Source organism: Myotis lucifugus, unplaced genomic scaffold (assembly GCF_000147115.1).
Source record: "Myotis lucifugus unplaced genomic scaffold, Myoluc2.0 scaffold_700, whole genome shotgun sequence".
In the NCBI taxonomy this organism is placed as follows: domain Eukaryota; kingdom Metazoa; phylum Chordata; class Mammalia; order Chiroptera; family Vespertilionidae; genus Myotis; species Myotis lucifugus.
This window is the reverse complement of record NW_005871748.1, coordinates 118,389-135,193: the sequence shown is the minus strand read 5'-3', so window position 1 is coordinate 135,193 and position 16,805 is coordinate 118,389. Positions and strand designations below refer to the sequence as shown.

The 16,805-nt window shown below is 46.5% G+C and overlaps 1 protein-coding gene across 1 annotated transcript in view; it reads left to right on the top strand.

Moving 5' to 3' along the window:
- The window catches only part of LOC102431232 (protein KIAA0556), a gene marked incomplete at its 3' end in the record, with an annotated part of 154,490 nt that overhangs the window by 19,531 nt on the left and 118,154 nt on the right, over positions 1-16,805 (top strand). The window contains exon 2 of the mRNA XM_006105584.3: positions 13,003-13,058. Within this exon, the coding sequence (XP_006105646.2) occupies positions 13,003-13,058 (56 nt within the window). The remainder of the gene's footprint in view (positions 1-13,002; positions 13,059-16,805) is intronic.

Sequence of the window (16,805 nt, the reverse complement as noted above, 5' to 3'; positions counted from 1 at the left end):
TCAGGCACCATTTCTTGTGTTTTCCAAGGTTAGGCAGGATTATTTTTGAGGGGTAGGGTGCAAATACTCAGAAGACACTTTACTTTGGATACACATACACATGCACACATACAGGGTGGAGTAAAAGGTTTACAGTGTGCGTGTGGAAAGTAATATCCTATATAATAAAGATGTAATACGCAAATGGTCGTTACATAACGACCGACCACGTAACTACTGGATCACGGATCAGCTGGCGGCGGGCGTGCAGCGAGCTACAGTGGGCGGGGGAGAGCTACAGGAGGGGGCAGGGCAGCAAGCTATGAGAAGTGGGGGGCAGCGGGCGGAGAGCTACTAGAGGGCCGAGCGAGCTACTGGCGCACGGATTCGTGGGCAGGGCTACTAGTAATAAATAATAGTAAGAATAAACTGTGTTGCCTGTACTCACCACTGTAAACTTACTTTTGCCACATCCTGTATTTTCACAAATGCAGTGTCTTCACTTGTATTCTGTCGGGGGCTGGGGCAGGGAGGATGAGGTGGGGTGGGGTATAAAGTGGGAATGGGTTTGGGATCTTGTGTGGTGGATACAGAAGTAGACTAAAGTACATTTTGGCCTGGAAGCATGTTGTCACATAGGCTATTGAGTAGATTAGAGAGGTGTGCTATTTACTTAATTTCACATAAAAAAAGAAATCAATATTTTTCAATTATTTCCAGTGGTGCATTAAACTTACTGTGTCATATTCTGCTTCACCATCCCAGAAAGAGCAGCTCAGGAAAGCACACTGTGAGAGAAGAGGGAGTCTTTCCAGCAGTTCCAGAGGTCATCCTGCCTCCTGTCCCTTCCGGCATTGTCCATTCAGAAATTTGTTCATACACTCAGTTATCGTTCCAGAAAGGTCTACTGATGTCTCCTCCATTCCAGGCACTGTTCCAAGTGTGGGAAATTCTGTGATAAAAAACCCAGACAGCAGCCTCTGATTTCTCAAAGTTGATATTTTAGTAGAGGAGACAGACCACAAACATATCAACAAGAAACAGATGTTAAGTGCTGTGCTTAAAGTCCCTTTAAGCTGAGATCTGATTGATGAGAAGACCAAGAGGATGAGGGCAAAGGCCTAGAGGCAGGAAGGAATCCTGAGTCCAAGGAGCAGGACTGTGTGTGAAAGTGAGCAGGGGGAGGGGGAAACACTGGTGCGTCAAGCAGACAAGTGATACAGGCTTTGTTTTAGATGGCTTCCGTGGGAAAAGCCCAGCAATAGTGGAGGCAAGAGACCCACCAAGTGGCTAGTGAAAAAGATGACAGCTCATGGAGGGATGATGGCAAGGAGTGGACAGGTTTGGGTACCAGAGTGCAACAGAACTTGCTGAGATCCACAACCAGTCAATTGTTTCTGGGTGAGGGAACTACTAAGTGCTAAGTGCCTACTATGCACAGATCACTAGTCTAAGTGTTTCACATGTACTATCTTAACCCTGACAATCGACTGTAATGCAAGCATGTTAAACTCAAAGGCTAACATGGGCCAAATAAATGAGGCTTGCGGCCTGCTGGCCATGAATTTGACATGCTTGCTGTAATGCAATGGGGACAATTAGGATTGCCAGACAGGTAATGATTGGCTGAGCCAGACGGGCTGACCCCATAGCTTACCCTCTAGCCACTGCATAGCATTGTCCCCAGGCTCTCATCTATTAGGCCGGCCACAGAATGCATGGCTAAGCATTTATAAACCCAGCAAATGCATGTATTGGTGTGCAGGTTATAAATAACCGTTTCCAGCTGCCAGCTGTTGTTTAGGTTTGGAAAAGAAAAGAAGATCGTAGTGTGACTTGTTTATCTCAGGTAATTTGGCAGTAAACCGGGCCCTGGGAATTTGAGTTACACAGGAAATGCAAAGAAAGAGTGACGGGGATATTGTTCCAGGCTTTCAGAAGACAGAAGTAATTTAAAGGCCCAGAACCAGCCTGGAGGTGCATGTGGGGACTTGAAGAGGAGACTGTGTCTTAGAGCCAACCTTTACCTGGCTTCCAAACAGTCATGCTCTTTGTCTAATAGATTTCTGTTGTTATGATGAGATTTCCTTTAAGAGCTCCCCCACCCCAATAAAAGGGCCCATGCATTCAGGTGAAGAAACTAGTGGCCTGGTGCACGACTTTGTGCACATTGAAAGGAAATTAATTAGAATAAATATTTTAATATCGCTATTTGCCCTTTCTCTATAATAGAAGTGTCCACCAAATTCACAATCAACAATGACTGATCGAAACACACGCGTGTGATTGGCGCCAGCAAGAGCTTTATATATATATCGTGCATGCGAGAGTCAACTTAGCCTTTTATATATTCTATACTAGTGTCCCGTGCACAGATTTGTGCACATTGAAAGGAAATTAATTAGAAAAATATGTTAATTCGCTTCTTGCTAATGAAAAGAAAATAGGATTCTACTGAGTCTCCTATCTACCTACGCCAGGACTTCTGTGACAATCAAATGAGATGAGGCATGGGAAAATGCTTCACATTTAGTTCAACTGTAAAATGTTTGCACCTGACTATGAAGCAGGTCGGGTTTCTGGGCTGAAGAAACTCCAAGGATGCTAGTTGCTAGGGAGAGGAAGCTGGGCATTGCTACGTGATGTCATTACCCGGTGCCCACAGCGACCATTTCCGAGCTGGGCTGGGCTGCATTTTGCACCAGGGGGTCTTGGCAGTGTTGGCTGCAATTTGGTGGGGTGTCGCTCTGGGGTGGTGGCAGGGCCTGTGTCCCACTTCGGGAAAGCTGAGTATTGGTTTGTCGGCTCCAGGTCCTTATTTTTCAATGGCCGGTGCACGTCATGGAAGCTCCTGCGTTGAGCATCTGCCCCCTGGTGGTCAGTGCACGTCATAGCTACTGGAAGGACAGACACTTAGCCTTTTATATATCCTATATAATAAAGAGGTAATATGCAAATTGACCATCACTCCAACACACAAGATGGACACAAGATGGCCAGCAGGGGAGGGCAGTTGGGTGAGACTAGGCCTGCAGGGGAGGGCATTTGGGAGCAACCAGACTGGCAGGGGAGGGCAGTTGGGGGTGACCAGGCTGGCAAGGGAGGGCAGTTAGGGGTGACTGAGCCAGCAGGGGAGGGCAGTTAGGGGTGACCAGGCCTGCAGGGGAGGACAGTTAGGGTGACAGGCCTGTAGGGGAGGGCAGTTGGGGGTGACCAGGCCGGCAGGGGAGGGTAGTTAGGAGCGACCAGGCTGGCAGGGGAGGGCAGTTAGGGACAATCGAGATGGTGGGAGCAGTTAGGCATCGATCAGGCTGGCAGGGGAGTGGTTAGGGGGTGATTAGGCTGGCAGGCAGAAGTGGTTAGGGGCAATCAGGCAGGCAGGCAGGCGAGCAGTTGGGAGCCAGCATCCTGGATTGTGAGAGAGATGTCTGACTGCCCGTTTAGGCCTGATTCCACCGGTCCTAAACGGGCAGTCGGACATCCCTCGAGGGGTCCCAGATTGGAGAGGGTGTAGGCTGGGCTGAGGGACACACAAACCCCCTCCCCCGCCCCCAGTGCAAGAATTTCATGCACTGGGCCTTTAGTATCTACACTAATAAAAGCCTTGCTACGGCTGCAGTGGAGAAGCCAAGCCTCGCTGTGGCCGCAGTGGAGAAGCCAAGCCTTGAGACTAGGCCTCGAGGCTTGGCTTCTCCGCTGCGGCCGGACCAAAGGCCTGGGTCCTGGGTGCCGGAGGAAAACCGGTGCCAGCAGCCAGGGGAAGGAAGGCCTATTGCGTGAATCTTCATGAAACGGGCTTCTAGTAGATAATAAAACCCTAATATGCAAATAGACCAAACAGTGGAGTGACTGGTCGCTATGATGTGCACTGACCACCAGGAGGTAGATACTCAATGCAGGAGCTGCCCCCTGGTGGTCAGTGCGCTCCCACAAGGGGAACACTGCTCAGCCAGAAGCCGGGCTCATGGCTGGCAGGCACAGCATCAGTGGCAAGAGTCTCTCCCACCTCCACGGCAGGTGGACTCCCCTGAGAGGTCCTGGACTGCGAGAGGGCGCAGGCCGGCCTGAGGGACTGCCCCCAGTGCATGAATGTCATGCACCGGGCCTCTAGTATAGAATAAACTTGCTTAATTAGGCTTGCTTTCTGTTTTAGCTAAACTTTTTCCAGCCCAGCGAAGCACCCCAACTTCTCTTTCAGGTAATTGTCAGCACACAGCAGTAAATATCAGCACGAAGCACATTATTGTTGTAGATCACGCAGGGAGAACAAAGGGTAAAATATTTAACTGCAGCAGTGTTTGACTATATTCTGTCCAGTTAGAAAACCTGAAGTCATTTTCAAGGTCCACCATTTCTTACTTCTTTTCAGTTGGGTCAAGTTTCTACTAGTAAGCTTTCTAAATCTCCGTTTTCCGGCTAATGAAAAGAAAATAGGATTCCACTGAGTCTCCTATCTGCCTACTCCAGGACTTCTGTGAGGATCAAATGAGATGAGGCACCGGAAAACGCTTCACAGACATTTGGTTAAAGTGTGAAATGTTTCCACTTGGCTATAAAGCAAGTTGTGTTTCTGGAGAAACGCAAGGAGGCTAGTCGTTGCTAGGGAGAGGAAGCCAGGCATTGCTATGTGGCATCTTTACCTGGCGCCCACAGCCACCGTTTCTAGGCTGGGCTGGGCTGTGGGCCGCATTTTCGCCATGGGGTCTTGGCAGCATTAGCTGTGATTTGGTGGGCTTTCGCTCCTGGGTGGTGGTGGGGTCTGTGTCCCATTTGGGGGAAGCTGAGTGTTGCTTTGTGGGTGCCGGGTCCGCGGTGCCATTTCTCTGTAAATGGCCAGTGTGAGTCACGGCAGCTCCTGTGTTGAGTGTCTGCCCCCTGGTGGTCAGTGCATGTCATAACAACCGGTCGGATGGTCAGACACTTAGCATATTAGCCTTTTATATATGTAGATAATGGGATGAGACGGAGATTTTCCAGTCTTCTGCCTAGTTACCTCGTAGGTTGGAAACTTGAGGCCTGTTTTGTTGGGGCTGTACAGAGCTTAAAATTCTTTTTAAGTTACTTGTCAGCATTTAAAAATTAGAATCTTTGCCCTGGCTGGTGTGGTTCAGTTGGTTGGGGGTCATCTTGTGCACTGAAGGGTTGCAGGTTTGATTCCTGGTCAGGGCACATGCCTGGGTTTTGGGCTTAATCCCTGGTAGGGAATGTGCAGGAGGCAGCCGATAGATGTTCCACTCTCACATCAATGTTTCCCTCTCTCTCTCTCATTCTCCCTTCTTCTCTCTCTAAAAATTAATTTAAAAATCTTACCAAAATAAAAATAAAAACTTCCCATTTAAAAAAAATTAGAAGCTTTCTCATAAAACTGGACTTCTCTGGAAAAATCTAATCCAACAAGCCCGAGCCCACATTCCTGCTGGGAAACCTGTGGCTGGAGCCAAATAGTGATTCTCCATTAAGCTGGGCAGGTGCTCTCCAGGTTGCCCTGTCAACATTCTGCCCCCTTTACTCTGCCACATTTGTCTTTGCAAAGGCTGTAGGTTGAAGCCAGGATCAAAGTTCAGGAAGCTGGGATGAGGCTGAAGGCCTGTGGAGGTGGGGGCAGGGTGTGCAGGGAGCAGGCAGGCAGCAGGGCGTAGCAAACACTGTCTGAGCAGCTAGACTGACTCATTGTTAACCCAGGTTCTTCTTCCTTGCTCTGTGACCTTGGGTGGCTTTGTGTTGCACATGACAGGGAATCCCAAGAGCTATTAGCTGGGGCAAACCCTACAGTGTAGTGCTCAGGAAGCACTAGGAAACCATGATTTCCAGACAACCCATTAGAACAGGCCCCAATTTTCCTCCCTTTTCTTTCTCCCCTTTTCTTTTTCATTTCTCATCTCGTCTAGCTATTTCATAAAATCTTTGCCCTCATCCTAGCTGGTTTGGCTCAGTGGATAGAGCATTGGCCTGCGGACTAAAGGGTCCTGGGTTCGATTCCGATCGAGGGCATGTGCCTGGGTTATGGGCTTGATCCCCATTGTGGGGTGTGCAGGAGGCAGCCATTCAATGATTCTTATCATTGATGTTTCTATCTCTCCCTCTCCCTTCTCTGAAATCAATACAAATATGTTTAAAAAAACAAAACTTTGCCCTCAAATAAATGAGCAGGTACCATAGCCTATTGGCTTAGCTAAGAAATTGTTTCCTGAAACCATTTTGTCGTTTCATTCTTATCTCTCATGCATTACAGATTAATTTCTTAACAGAAGGCAGTTTGTTCTCTGAAAATATTATGTTCTCTTTCCAGCAAGCTTTGGGCCCCCAAGGTTCATGGAGGCTACTTCATCTCCCTCCCACAGACCACCCCCTCTCAGACCTCAGATGGGAAGGCTTACAGCATTTTTCATTATATTATATCTTTTAAAATTTGACTCAGCCTTTGGACATTTAATATTTTTAATTTATTTTACTTTCTTGAATAGGAAATAGATCCAAATAAATCATTCAAAAATAAAAACAATCACCTCACACCTGTCAGAATGGCTACCATCAATAAATCACAAACGCCAAGTGCTGGCGAGGATGTGGAGAAAAAGGAACCCTCCTGCACTGCTGGTGGGAATGCAGACTGGTGCAGCCACTGTGGAAAGCAGTATGGAGTTTCCTCAAAAAATTAAGTATGGAGCTGCCATTTGACCCAGTAATCCCACTTCTAGGAATCTATCTTAAGAAATCCAAAACACCAATCAGAAAGAATGTATGTATCCCTATGTTCATACTAGCACAATTTACAATAGCTAAGAGCTGGAAACAGCCCAAGTGCCCATCAGTAGATAAGTGGATAAAAAAGCTGTGGTACATTTGTACCATGGAATACTATGCAGCAGTAAAAAAGAAGGATCTCTTACCCTTTGAGACAGCATGGAGGGACCTGGAGAGTATTGTGCTAAGGGAAATAAGGCACTTAGAGAAAGACAAGTATCACATGATCTCACTCATATGAGGAATCTAACGAACAAAATAAACTGTTGAACAAAATAGATCCAGAGACATAAAAGCATTGAACAGACTGTCAAATAAATCTCAGAGGGAAGGTAGGGGTGGTGGGGGGGTGAGAAGAGATCAACCGAAGATCTTGTATGCATATATGCATAGACAGTAGGGTGGTGGAGGCCTGGGGCAGGGGCGGGGGGTGTGGGCTAGAAGGGGTCAATGGGGGGGGAAGGAGGACATATAGTAATACATTCAACAATAAAGAATGTTTTTATAAAGCAAAAATAAAATCAATATAAAGAATATACATTGAGCCCTGGCTGGTGTGGCCCAGTGGGCTGGGTATCATCCCATGCATTGAAGGGTTGCCAGTTCGATTCCCGGTCAGGGCACATGGGCTGGATCCCCAGTGAGTGGCATGCAGGAGGCAGCTGATCAATATTTCGCTGTCACATCAATGTTTCTCTCCCTCTCACTTCTTTCTCTAAAAATCAATAAAAAATCTTTTTTTTTTTTTTTAAAGGGAAAAAACCCATACATTGAGAAGCTACTCCTGTGCATGTGCCTTCCAGGTGGTTTTTTGTACCAATAAAACCAATACGAGTATACATTCTTATTTTCCCTCTTTCTTAGAGAAAAATTGCATGCTATATAAACTTTCCACCCCTTGATTTTTTCACTTAACATATTATCATCTATAAGATATATAAGGGGAAAAAAGATGTATAAGGAGCCTGCTTATTTTTTCTTCTAACTCAGCGGTTCTCAACCTGTGGGTCGCGACCCCTTTGGCGGTTGAACGACCCTTTCACAGGGGTCGCCTAAGACCATCCTGCATATCAGATATTTACATTACGATTCATAACAGTAGCAACATTACAGTTATGAAGTAGCAACGAAAATAATTTTATGGTTGGGTCACAACATGAGGCACTGTATTTAAAGGGCCAGAAGGTTGAGAACCACTGTTAACTTCATAGTATTCCACTCCATTGTGTGGATTCACCATATTTATACAGCGAGTCCCTACTCTTAGACTTAAAGGTTATTTCTAACGTTCGCTGCTGTAAGTGATGATACAGTGAATACCTTGTGCATGCATTTGTTTCCTGTTTGTGGAGGCGTTTCTTCACGGTCGACTCCTACAAGTGATATTGCTAGCTCAAAGGGGAAATGCATTTGTCCTTTGAGGATATCTTTGAAGTAGCCTCCAAAGGGGAAGTGCCATTTTGTACTCCTCCCAGCAGTGCTCAAAAGTGCCTGCTTCCCAGCTCTTGCCAACAGTATACTGTCAAACCTCTGGGTTTCTGCCATTCAGATAGGTGAGAGTGGAATCTCAGTGGGACATTTGTCATTTAAATTAAATTACATAGACATATAAGACCGAGAGCACTGCGAGCCCTCCTATTTGGACAACAGAAGAAATAAGCTTATTTTAGTAACCTAATGGAAGCACCATCACCCCAGTGGGGAGAAACAAATTCTTTGTTCAAAACTCCTCTGTGATGGGAGGTCCCTGCAGGGGCCCTCTGCCTGCAGGATTTCCACTGACTCACCTTCATTTTCCAAAGCCCACCCCTGCCGGTCAAGGCTGTGCATTTGCCTGAGTGGACGGTGTGTTGTGACTGCCAAGTTTGCCTCTCCACATTGGGCTTTATCTGGCCAGTAGGGAGCTCCATCTCCCTTTGCCCTTGAGGAATCATTTTCTTCTAATCCCCTTGTTAATTGCTTTAGGTGTCCAAAGCACATTAAACAGGTGCACCACAGAAAGAGATCCCTAAGTCAGACTCCCTCCCCAGCCCATTCTGGCCTTCTTGTACTTGTCTTTAAAGATCTGACAGAGGCAATGTACTTAGTGGTTAGGCATGCAGGCCCTGGGGCCAGACTGTCCAGATTCAAATCAAGGCTTCGCTACTCCCTAGCTGGGTGATACTGGACACTTTCCTGACCTCTTTGGGGCTGGGTGCCCTCCTCTGATCAGTGGGATAACAATAGCACCTATTTCGTAGTGTAGTTGTGAAGAGTAAACGAGTTATTTATGTACTTAGCCTGGAGCTCAATGAGGGGCACACAGTAAACTCTGATGAAGGTGAGGTCCTGGTGGTGGTGGTGGTGACAGCGCTGCTGCTGCTGCTCATGCTGAGGATGTGGTAGTGATGATGGTGATTAGGAGCACACTGAGCCCTGCTGCGTGTTTGTGACCTTGAGCAAGCAGCTCGATCCCCCCATTTTGTTTCTCATTTCATCATTGGTTTGTAGCGATGGGCATAATACTGTCCATCTAAAGCGAGAATCAGCCAACTGCTGCCTGTGGGCCAAAGTCTAGCCTGCTGCCTGTTTTATTTAGTTCTTTGTTTGTTTGTTTGTTTGTTTAGAGAGAAAGGGAGAGAAAGAGGAAGAGACAGAGACAGAGATAATGTGAGAGCGAAACATTTATTGGCTGCCTCTTGCATGTCCCCCATCTGGGATTGAGCCCACAGCCTTTCGGTGCATAGAACACACCCAACCACTGAGCCATACCAGTCAGGGCACTGCTGCCTGTTTTTATGAATAAAGTTTTATTGGAACACAACCACACCTGCTTGTTGACATGATGTCTATGGCTGCTTTCACACTGCAATGGCAGAGTTGAGTAGTTAGTTGTACCTGAGACCTTATGGCCTATAAAGTAAAAAATATTTACTATCTAGCTCTACAGAAAAAGGTTATTGACCTCTGATCTACAGGAGTGGTTGTAAGGATGTGGGACATGAAGCTTGTGTAGACCTGGCACGTATTTAGGTGTTCAGTACAGTGGGGCTGCAGCAAGCCAGCATTTAACTTTCATGAACTACATGCCCCAGTCTTGTCCCCACTTCTGCTACTCTCCTCCAACTCCAAGAGGAAAATTGGAGTAATTACAATATGAATAGTTTAATTAGAAATATCATAAATGATATTTTTATCATGTAGCACACATTTCCATATGCATTAAATATTGCACATGCATACTAGTCTGCAGCACTGGATCTGAGAGGCTGTGTCCTGCAGGCTGTGCTTTGCGGGAGGTGTAAGGCTCCTTTTCAGGGGTAATTTTGATGCCGATTTCCCTTGCCCGATGACTTCAGAAGCTAACATCCAAGGAAGCAGCAACTCCCCTCTGAATGGTAGCGATGCATATTATTATCTGCATCTAGAGCAAAGTAAAACTGAATGTCACAGTTTTCCTACCACTGAAAATAAATCCTGAGGCAGATAAAATCTCTCTGAAATCATAAGTGAGAGAATGATATTATAGTTAAAAAATTCAGTGCATTCACTTCTTTTCATCTCTTCCCCAGGCACACATCTGTTTTATAAAGTGAGGTACACAGGTATCATTTACATTTGGCCTTATTTATTGTTTCATGGCTGAATCTGGCAGGTCACCTTGCAAAAGGCAGAGGAACATCCCCTTAATTTTGCAGGCAGCATATATGTTAATGTTACTCCTTCCACCTTGCTCCCTGAATTGTGAGAATAAAATGAGATCTCAGTAGGAGGATACTCAGAGAAGTGCAGCAGCAGTAGACGGGCCTGGTGTAATCTGGTTCCTCCCATCCTTGGCAAGAAGGAGCTGTGCCCACATGGAGTTACCTGGAGGATTACCTCACAGTGGTGTGAGGACAGGGGCATTAGATAACAAATGCATGTAATTAGAGCGAATTATCTTCATTGGAAAATAAGCACGTTGTTTTCCAATTTAATGAATAAAGAAGCTTCTAATTAACTCCAGTAAAGAGATTTGCTTTCATATTTCAGTAGTTAAGCTCTATGTTTTTTGTATTAATATTTTGTTTTTATGACCCAGCTTAATGGTGGTTTCTTTCCCTGTTCCTTATTGGTGAAACAGAATTTTATAGAAGAAAAGCAAACCCGGAGGTAATTTAGTCTATTTTTTTTTTTTAAGGAAGAAAATATGGTCCAGAGAGATCCTGTTGGATCCTGTGACTTATCCAGGGCACCCTAACTGGTTAGCTGTCCACTGGACCAGGTCCCCAGTCATGTGTCCAACCAACACAGGAAGGACCTCAGCTAGACGCTGGGTCCGCCATGCTTACCCTGGCCTAGCTCTGCTTCCTTTCTGCTCCCTACCCTTGCTCTGGGCCTTACTTGGCCCTGCTGGCATCGTACTCGCCTCAGAACTACTTCCGCTACTAAAAACCTCCTTCTCTGTCCCCTGGCCACCAGCCCACTCTGTCCTGTTCTAGGTCCAGACCTGTCCCTTAGCTCCTGGCTCTGCATTACATGGCCTGTATTACCTGGTGTGTCCCTCCTCTGACAGCCAGAGCAAGTGATTGTGGGAGCCGTCCACCCTGGCTCCTGCCCCAGAGCCTCAGAGGAAGGAAGTTGGAATAAAATTGGCCTAACAACTCATATCACTTGATCCCTATATCCTGGACTCTTTTCTAAAAATAAAAAAATATAAAAATAAACAACTTTATTTTTTAGAGCAGTTTAAGGTTCATAGCAAAACTGAGTAGGAAGTATAGAGAGTTCTCATATATCCCCTGTCCTAACACACCTACCACCTCTGCACCTATCGCCACCCCCACCACAGTGGTATGTTTTCCTAGGCTCTTTCTCATCCTTAAATCCTGGGTTCTTTGTCTTAAGGCAAAAAAAAGGAAAAAAAAAAAAGGAAAGAAAGAAAATACACACAGGATAGTCTAAGTGGCTCTCTGTGACCACAGAGGCAGGCATGCAGTCAGTTTCAGCTAAGTCCGTTCTGTCTTGTCATTCTCTTAGTCTGTCCCAAGGCTGGCTGGTCACCGTGTCAAAGCTCACACACAGATAACCCTGCTCTGGCCCTCTTAACCCGTCTTTCAGAACCAATTCCAAATTCCCGAGGCTGGGATTCTGATTGGCTGCAGCTGGGTCAGGGTCCCACCCTGGGGATGGGGAGGAGAAGAACAGAGAAGGGGGCAGTTTATGGTGTCATTACGGCTGAGCAGATAACCCCAAAGATGTTTACCAAACCATGATACTGTCTAATCCATGGTCTCCTGAGAAGTCACCAGGTGTCTCTTTTCTAAATCCTTTTAAATATTGGCCCCAGAGTTTGCCCAGAGGTTCATCTTTGGGCTTTAGCTCTTCCCTTATTCTCACCTTCTTAGAAAGAGCAACATGTTACTCCTTCCACCTTGTGCTTTATTGCCCGCTGGGAGCCCCACCCCCGTCATGCCCCGGTCATGTGTAGACCCACTGGAAGTAACCATGTCCAATGGTCCCCATCTCTTGCCTCTCAATAGGTCACCACTAAGCCTTCTTGCTCCTGCCTTCTGAGTGCTCTTGGCTAATGGGACATGTGGTTGTGGCATCCTCATAAATAGCCACTCTAGGGTGGGGTTGGACAGTTTGGGAGACGCCTTGACAATGTGCAGTGACTCTCATTTTCTATTTTAAAACCAAGGCAATCCATTAATTTTTCATTAAGGAATTCTTTTATAATGGACACTGCCATAAAAGCTCTGCATTTAGAACAGCCTATTTAAACATTCTGGTGTCGATCTGTTGAATTTATGCATGCCTTCAAGTGTTAGGCTTCCCGTTTTCTGAGATAAGCAACAATTTTCTCTGAAATTGCCCATTATGTGAAATGCGGGGATTCCTGCTAATTCCCATCTGTATCATCACCTGTGTCCAAGTTTGGGGTTTGGTGCAGCACATCTGAGGTTATGTGTATGCACAGTTGAAGGTATTTTATAATCCAAACAATTTAATAAAAATGCAATTCGACTGGGAAAACTAGAAGCTGTGGGCCCTTGCAGAGTGCAGATAATGCTCCAGATTAAAGAGCTGAGCTTTGTTCATTAAAGTCAAGTAACGTGTGTGAATTAGCATTTCCTTGCCGTTGCTTTATTTCAAGAGTATACCATTTCCCCATCATAATAATAGGCTACATTTTCTTAAAATCATTTGATTATGATTTTCTTGCCTATCCAGTTTGCAAATAAAAAGCGTTTGTGGTGATAAACTAGCTGTTTTAAAACAGCCTTAATCTCTGGTTTTGCTTTTCAACTGCTACAGGTCAGACTCTGCGAAAGGCTGAGAGAAGCCGGTCCTGCTCTCGGGAGAACAAGGAGGTAAATGTGTCACTGGCGAGGGCTGGTGGGAGGCAGCTACTTGAAGAGACGGGAGAGCAGGCTGGGGATTAAGTATTCCTGGCTCTCCTCTCTGAGTCCCAAGCTTGAATCCCTGACTAAATAATGGTTGGTAACTAGAGTTATCAACCAGTGTCACTTGTTGGTAATAATCTCTTGTTGAATGTGTCAGTTAGCTTTGTCTGTGTAACAAATCACTGTAACTTAAAAACAGCCATGCATTTATTCATAATTCTGTGTGTCAGCAGTCTGGGCGAGGCTTACCTGGGCAGGTCTGCTGATGGGCCAGGTTCTGCTGACCTCAGCTGGGCTCACTTAAGCATTTGTCACTTACTGTTGTCACCTAGGGCTATCGGTTAGAATGCTTTAGTTCTCCTCCAATGTTCTCTCATCCTCCAGCAAGCTAGCCATATGGAGGGTCAAGACTTCAGAGTTTGAATGGAAGCGTAGGACCTCTTGAGTCCTAGCTCAGAACTGGCATGGTCACTTCTGCCACTTTCTGTTTCTCAAAGCAAGTCACAAGGTCAGCCCAGATTCAAGGGGTGGGAAATAGGTCTCACTTCTTTGAGAGGAAATCTACAAAATATTATGGCCATTCTTGAAATCTGCCATTCTGAACCCATCTGCTCTGTGCCAGGCACCAGCTGGAACTAAGGCATGGGTGAGACAGTCCTTGATCTCAGGATGTGCAACAGATTATTATAATACAGAAAGGGCCCATATAGTGAGAGAAGGGCAAAGAAAGTAGAATTTCAGTACACAAAGGGGGTCACCTAACTCTGCCAGTGATTATTAAGAAAGACTATGCAGAAAAGCTGATGTGTAGGCTGCCTCCTAAAGGGTGAGTAGGAGGTTTCCAGGCCAAGTAAAGGGCACGATCAAAGTCACAGAGACACGAATAGGAAAGCGGCAAGATCATTGAGCCTGAGATGGGAAGTGGTGCAAGGACTCATAGGTTACGCAGGGAGGTCTCAAACTCAGGGGAGTTAAAATTTGAGTCTTAATAGTGGCATATGGGTGCAGGGGTATGAAGGTGTATAGCTTAACATAAATATCAGCCAATCCTGAAATTCATGGACACTTGGGTACTAACATTCTTGATTGTAAAGTGACACAGTTATAAGGGAATTCCTCAGGCTCAGCTGGGCCCAGGGGCTCAAAAATGGCCACACGACTTGGTCTTTCTCTTTGTACGCGTGGCTCTGCTTCCTCTGTGCTGGCCTCCCCCTCAGCCCGCTCTGAGGAGGCAGGTTGGGTTTGGACGCCCCATTTACTTTGTTGTGACTTTCATCCTCTCCTCCTTTTCTCAGCTGCAGCCAGAACAGCCAGTGTGGGTTTTCTTCTTATTCGATCAACCTGCCTGGAATGAGGGCTGGGACATAACTTGGGAAGTTTGATGCTGCTGGGATGATCTAAATAAATGTCAGCTCCAGTGGGCAGTCTAGATGCTGAGCAAGGGTGGATTTTCCTGCTCCTCTCTGGTAGGGAGATTTCTCTGGAAGCAGGCGCAGGTGTGCTCGACTCCTACAAAGAATGGGAGTGAGCTCAGGCCTGCACGCACCTGGTCTTCCTCTGCGAAGTGACCAAGGATGGTGACCAGCCCTGCTCAGCCAGGAATGGATGGTGTAAACCTAACTGATGTCTTAGGTTACGGAACAACAGCATCCCACTCATCCACATTAAGAAGTTAGCTGGGACCCCAGGAAGCAGGGAGCAGGTAACCAGTGGAAACACTCTCCCTCCCCACGCTCCCTGGCAGCAGGACCCCCCTAATTGCCACTTTCCCGGCTAGGCTACTCCCATCACATCAGTTGCCTGAGAGCATTTCAGATCACACTCCTCTTCTGAAAGTTAGGGAAAATAGAGAATGGGGTTGTTTATCACAATATTCAACTTTCACCCTGAAAGATATTTATGGTAAGATGGCTTTGGTCCCTCTGAAAAAGAGGGTGCTGACTCTCAAATAGGGCTTTTGCTTGGTCAGAAAAACAAGAGAAAGAAATTAATGCCATGCTGCCAGGATGTTCATCCTGATATGTCATAACAGGCCTTTTCCATCCACCTCCTCTTTCTGCATCACCCCCCCCTCCGACCCCCCACCCTCCCCTGTCTGTGGAGTCTGCACCTCCTGATGCGCTGTGCCTTACACAGGGTGCCAGGTCTAGACAAGCTTTGTCCCCATGAAAGATGAGAAAAAGACATGCTGGTGAGAACAGGTGGATGACATGTGGCGTGTTCTTGGGCGGTGAGGTTACACGGGCCTCCTTACACCTTGGCCGGAGAACACGTGGTTTCCATGGGTACTTTTCTGAGTGTTCAAGGGCCAACACGGCAAAGGAGGATGGGCAGCTGTTCTCAGTGAGCTTGCCAGGCTCAATTCAGACCAAAGATTGTTTTATTTGGCCCATACTCTATTACAATTTTTTAGAATGAGGTGTCCACATTTAAAAATTGGAGATTTCACATAAAAATGCACACTTCTGGCTTCTTTGGAAAAGTGGAGAATGACAACAGGTCCTTGTTCCTTTATGGTAACAATGGCCATGGCTGCTCTTGAGGATGTGCCCCTTTCAGGAGAGCCCTCCAGGCTGCCTCCCTGCCCCCGTCTCTGCTCTACAGCAAACGGGTTTCAGCAGCTGCATTGCAGGCCCCATGCTGAGTGCTTAATGGCAGTGGTTCACAAACATTGCTGGCCACAGAATCACCCAGAGCTTTTCTATACCCTGACATCCAGGCCTCTTTCCAGAGCAGTTAAAGCAGAATCTCTGGCAGCGTGATCCAGGCATCCGAGTTTTTTAATTTCCCCAAGTGGTTGTGATGGGAAGCAGGGGTTACAGGTGGTAACTAACCCCAGGTGCTTCCCTGCACACGCCCTGCCGGACTGGCTGGAGGACTCCCCTTTTCAAGCCCTCCCTCCCTCCCTCTAGGATGGCAGACATCATAGAGGAGACCCAGGGTGCGGGGGAGGGAGAGAAGACTTCCTGGAAGAGGCATCTTGAGCTGAGGCTTCAGAAGGGTTAGAAGCATTTCTGAAAAATGTGTCTTTGATGGTTGGCTTCAAGTCGGTAGAGACTTCCATGTAGCTGGTAAAAGTATTCTCAACAAGTATTCATGGTTCCTGCCTGTGGAGATTATATAGTGTTTATAGCCCTTAGTCATGAATTATTAATGATTTTGAAATTGTGGCCATTGTAGTTTACTCAGAAATCGTTAGGAAGTAAATTTATCATGCAGTGTTTTTAAAGGAAAGGAAACCACAGAGGAGAAAGAAATCTTTATTCATCACCCCCCTGCCCAGTGTTCACACTGGTGCCCAACGGCACCGGGGCTTGTGGGTACGGCACTGGGAACACGGCCTTCTACTCACGGAGGCAACTGTGAATTAGCCCCACCAGGTGCTTCTGCAGGCAGCCCAGTCATGTGACCTTGGACGAGTCTCTTGACCCTTCTCCTCACTTGATAGCACCCACTATGGTGACTGGTTTGCAGCTAAAGGCTGCAGTGTTCTGAAGCACCTGGTGTAGTGCCTGACCCATAGTAGGCATTCCATAATGTTAGTTACATAATGTTCATCATTCCTTAGAATGTCTAGCATTTAACCGAGAGAGCCATGTCCTTGGACGAAGAGGCAGCATAACTGTACTTCTTTTTATAAAATCTATTTCCAGAGTGGAAGGGAGAGGGAGAGAGATAGAAACATCAATGATGAGAGAGAATCCCTTGATCGGG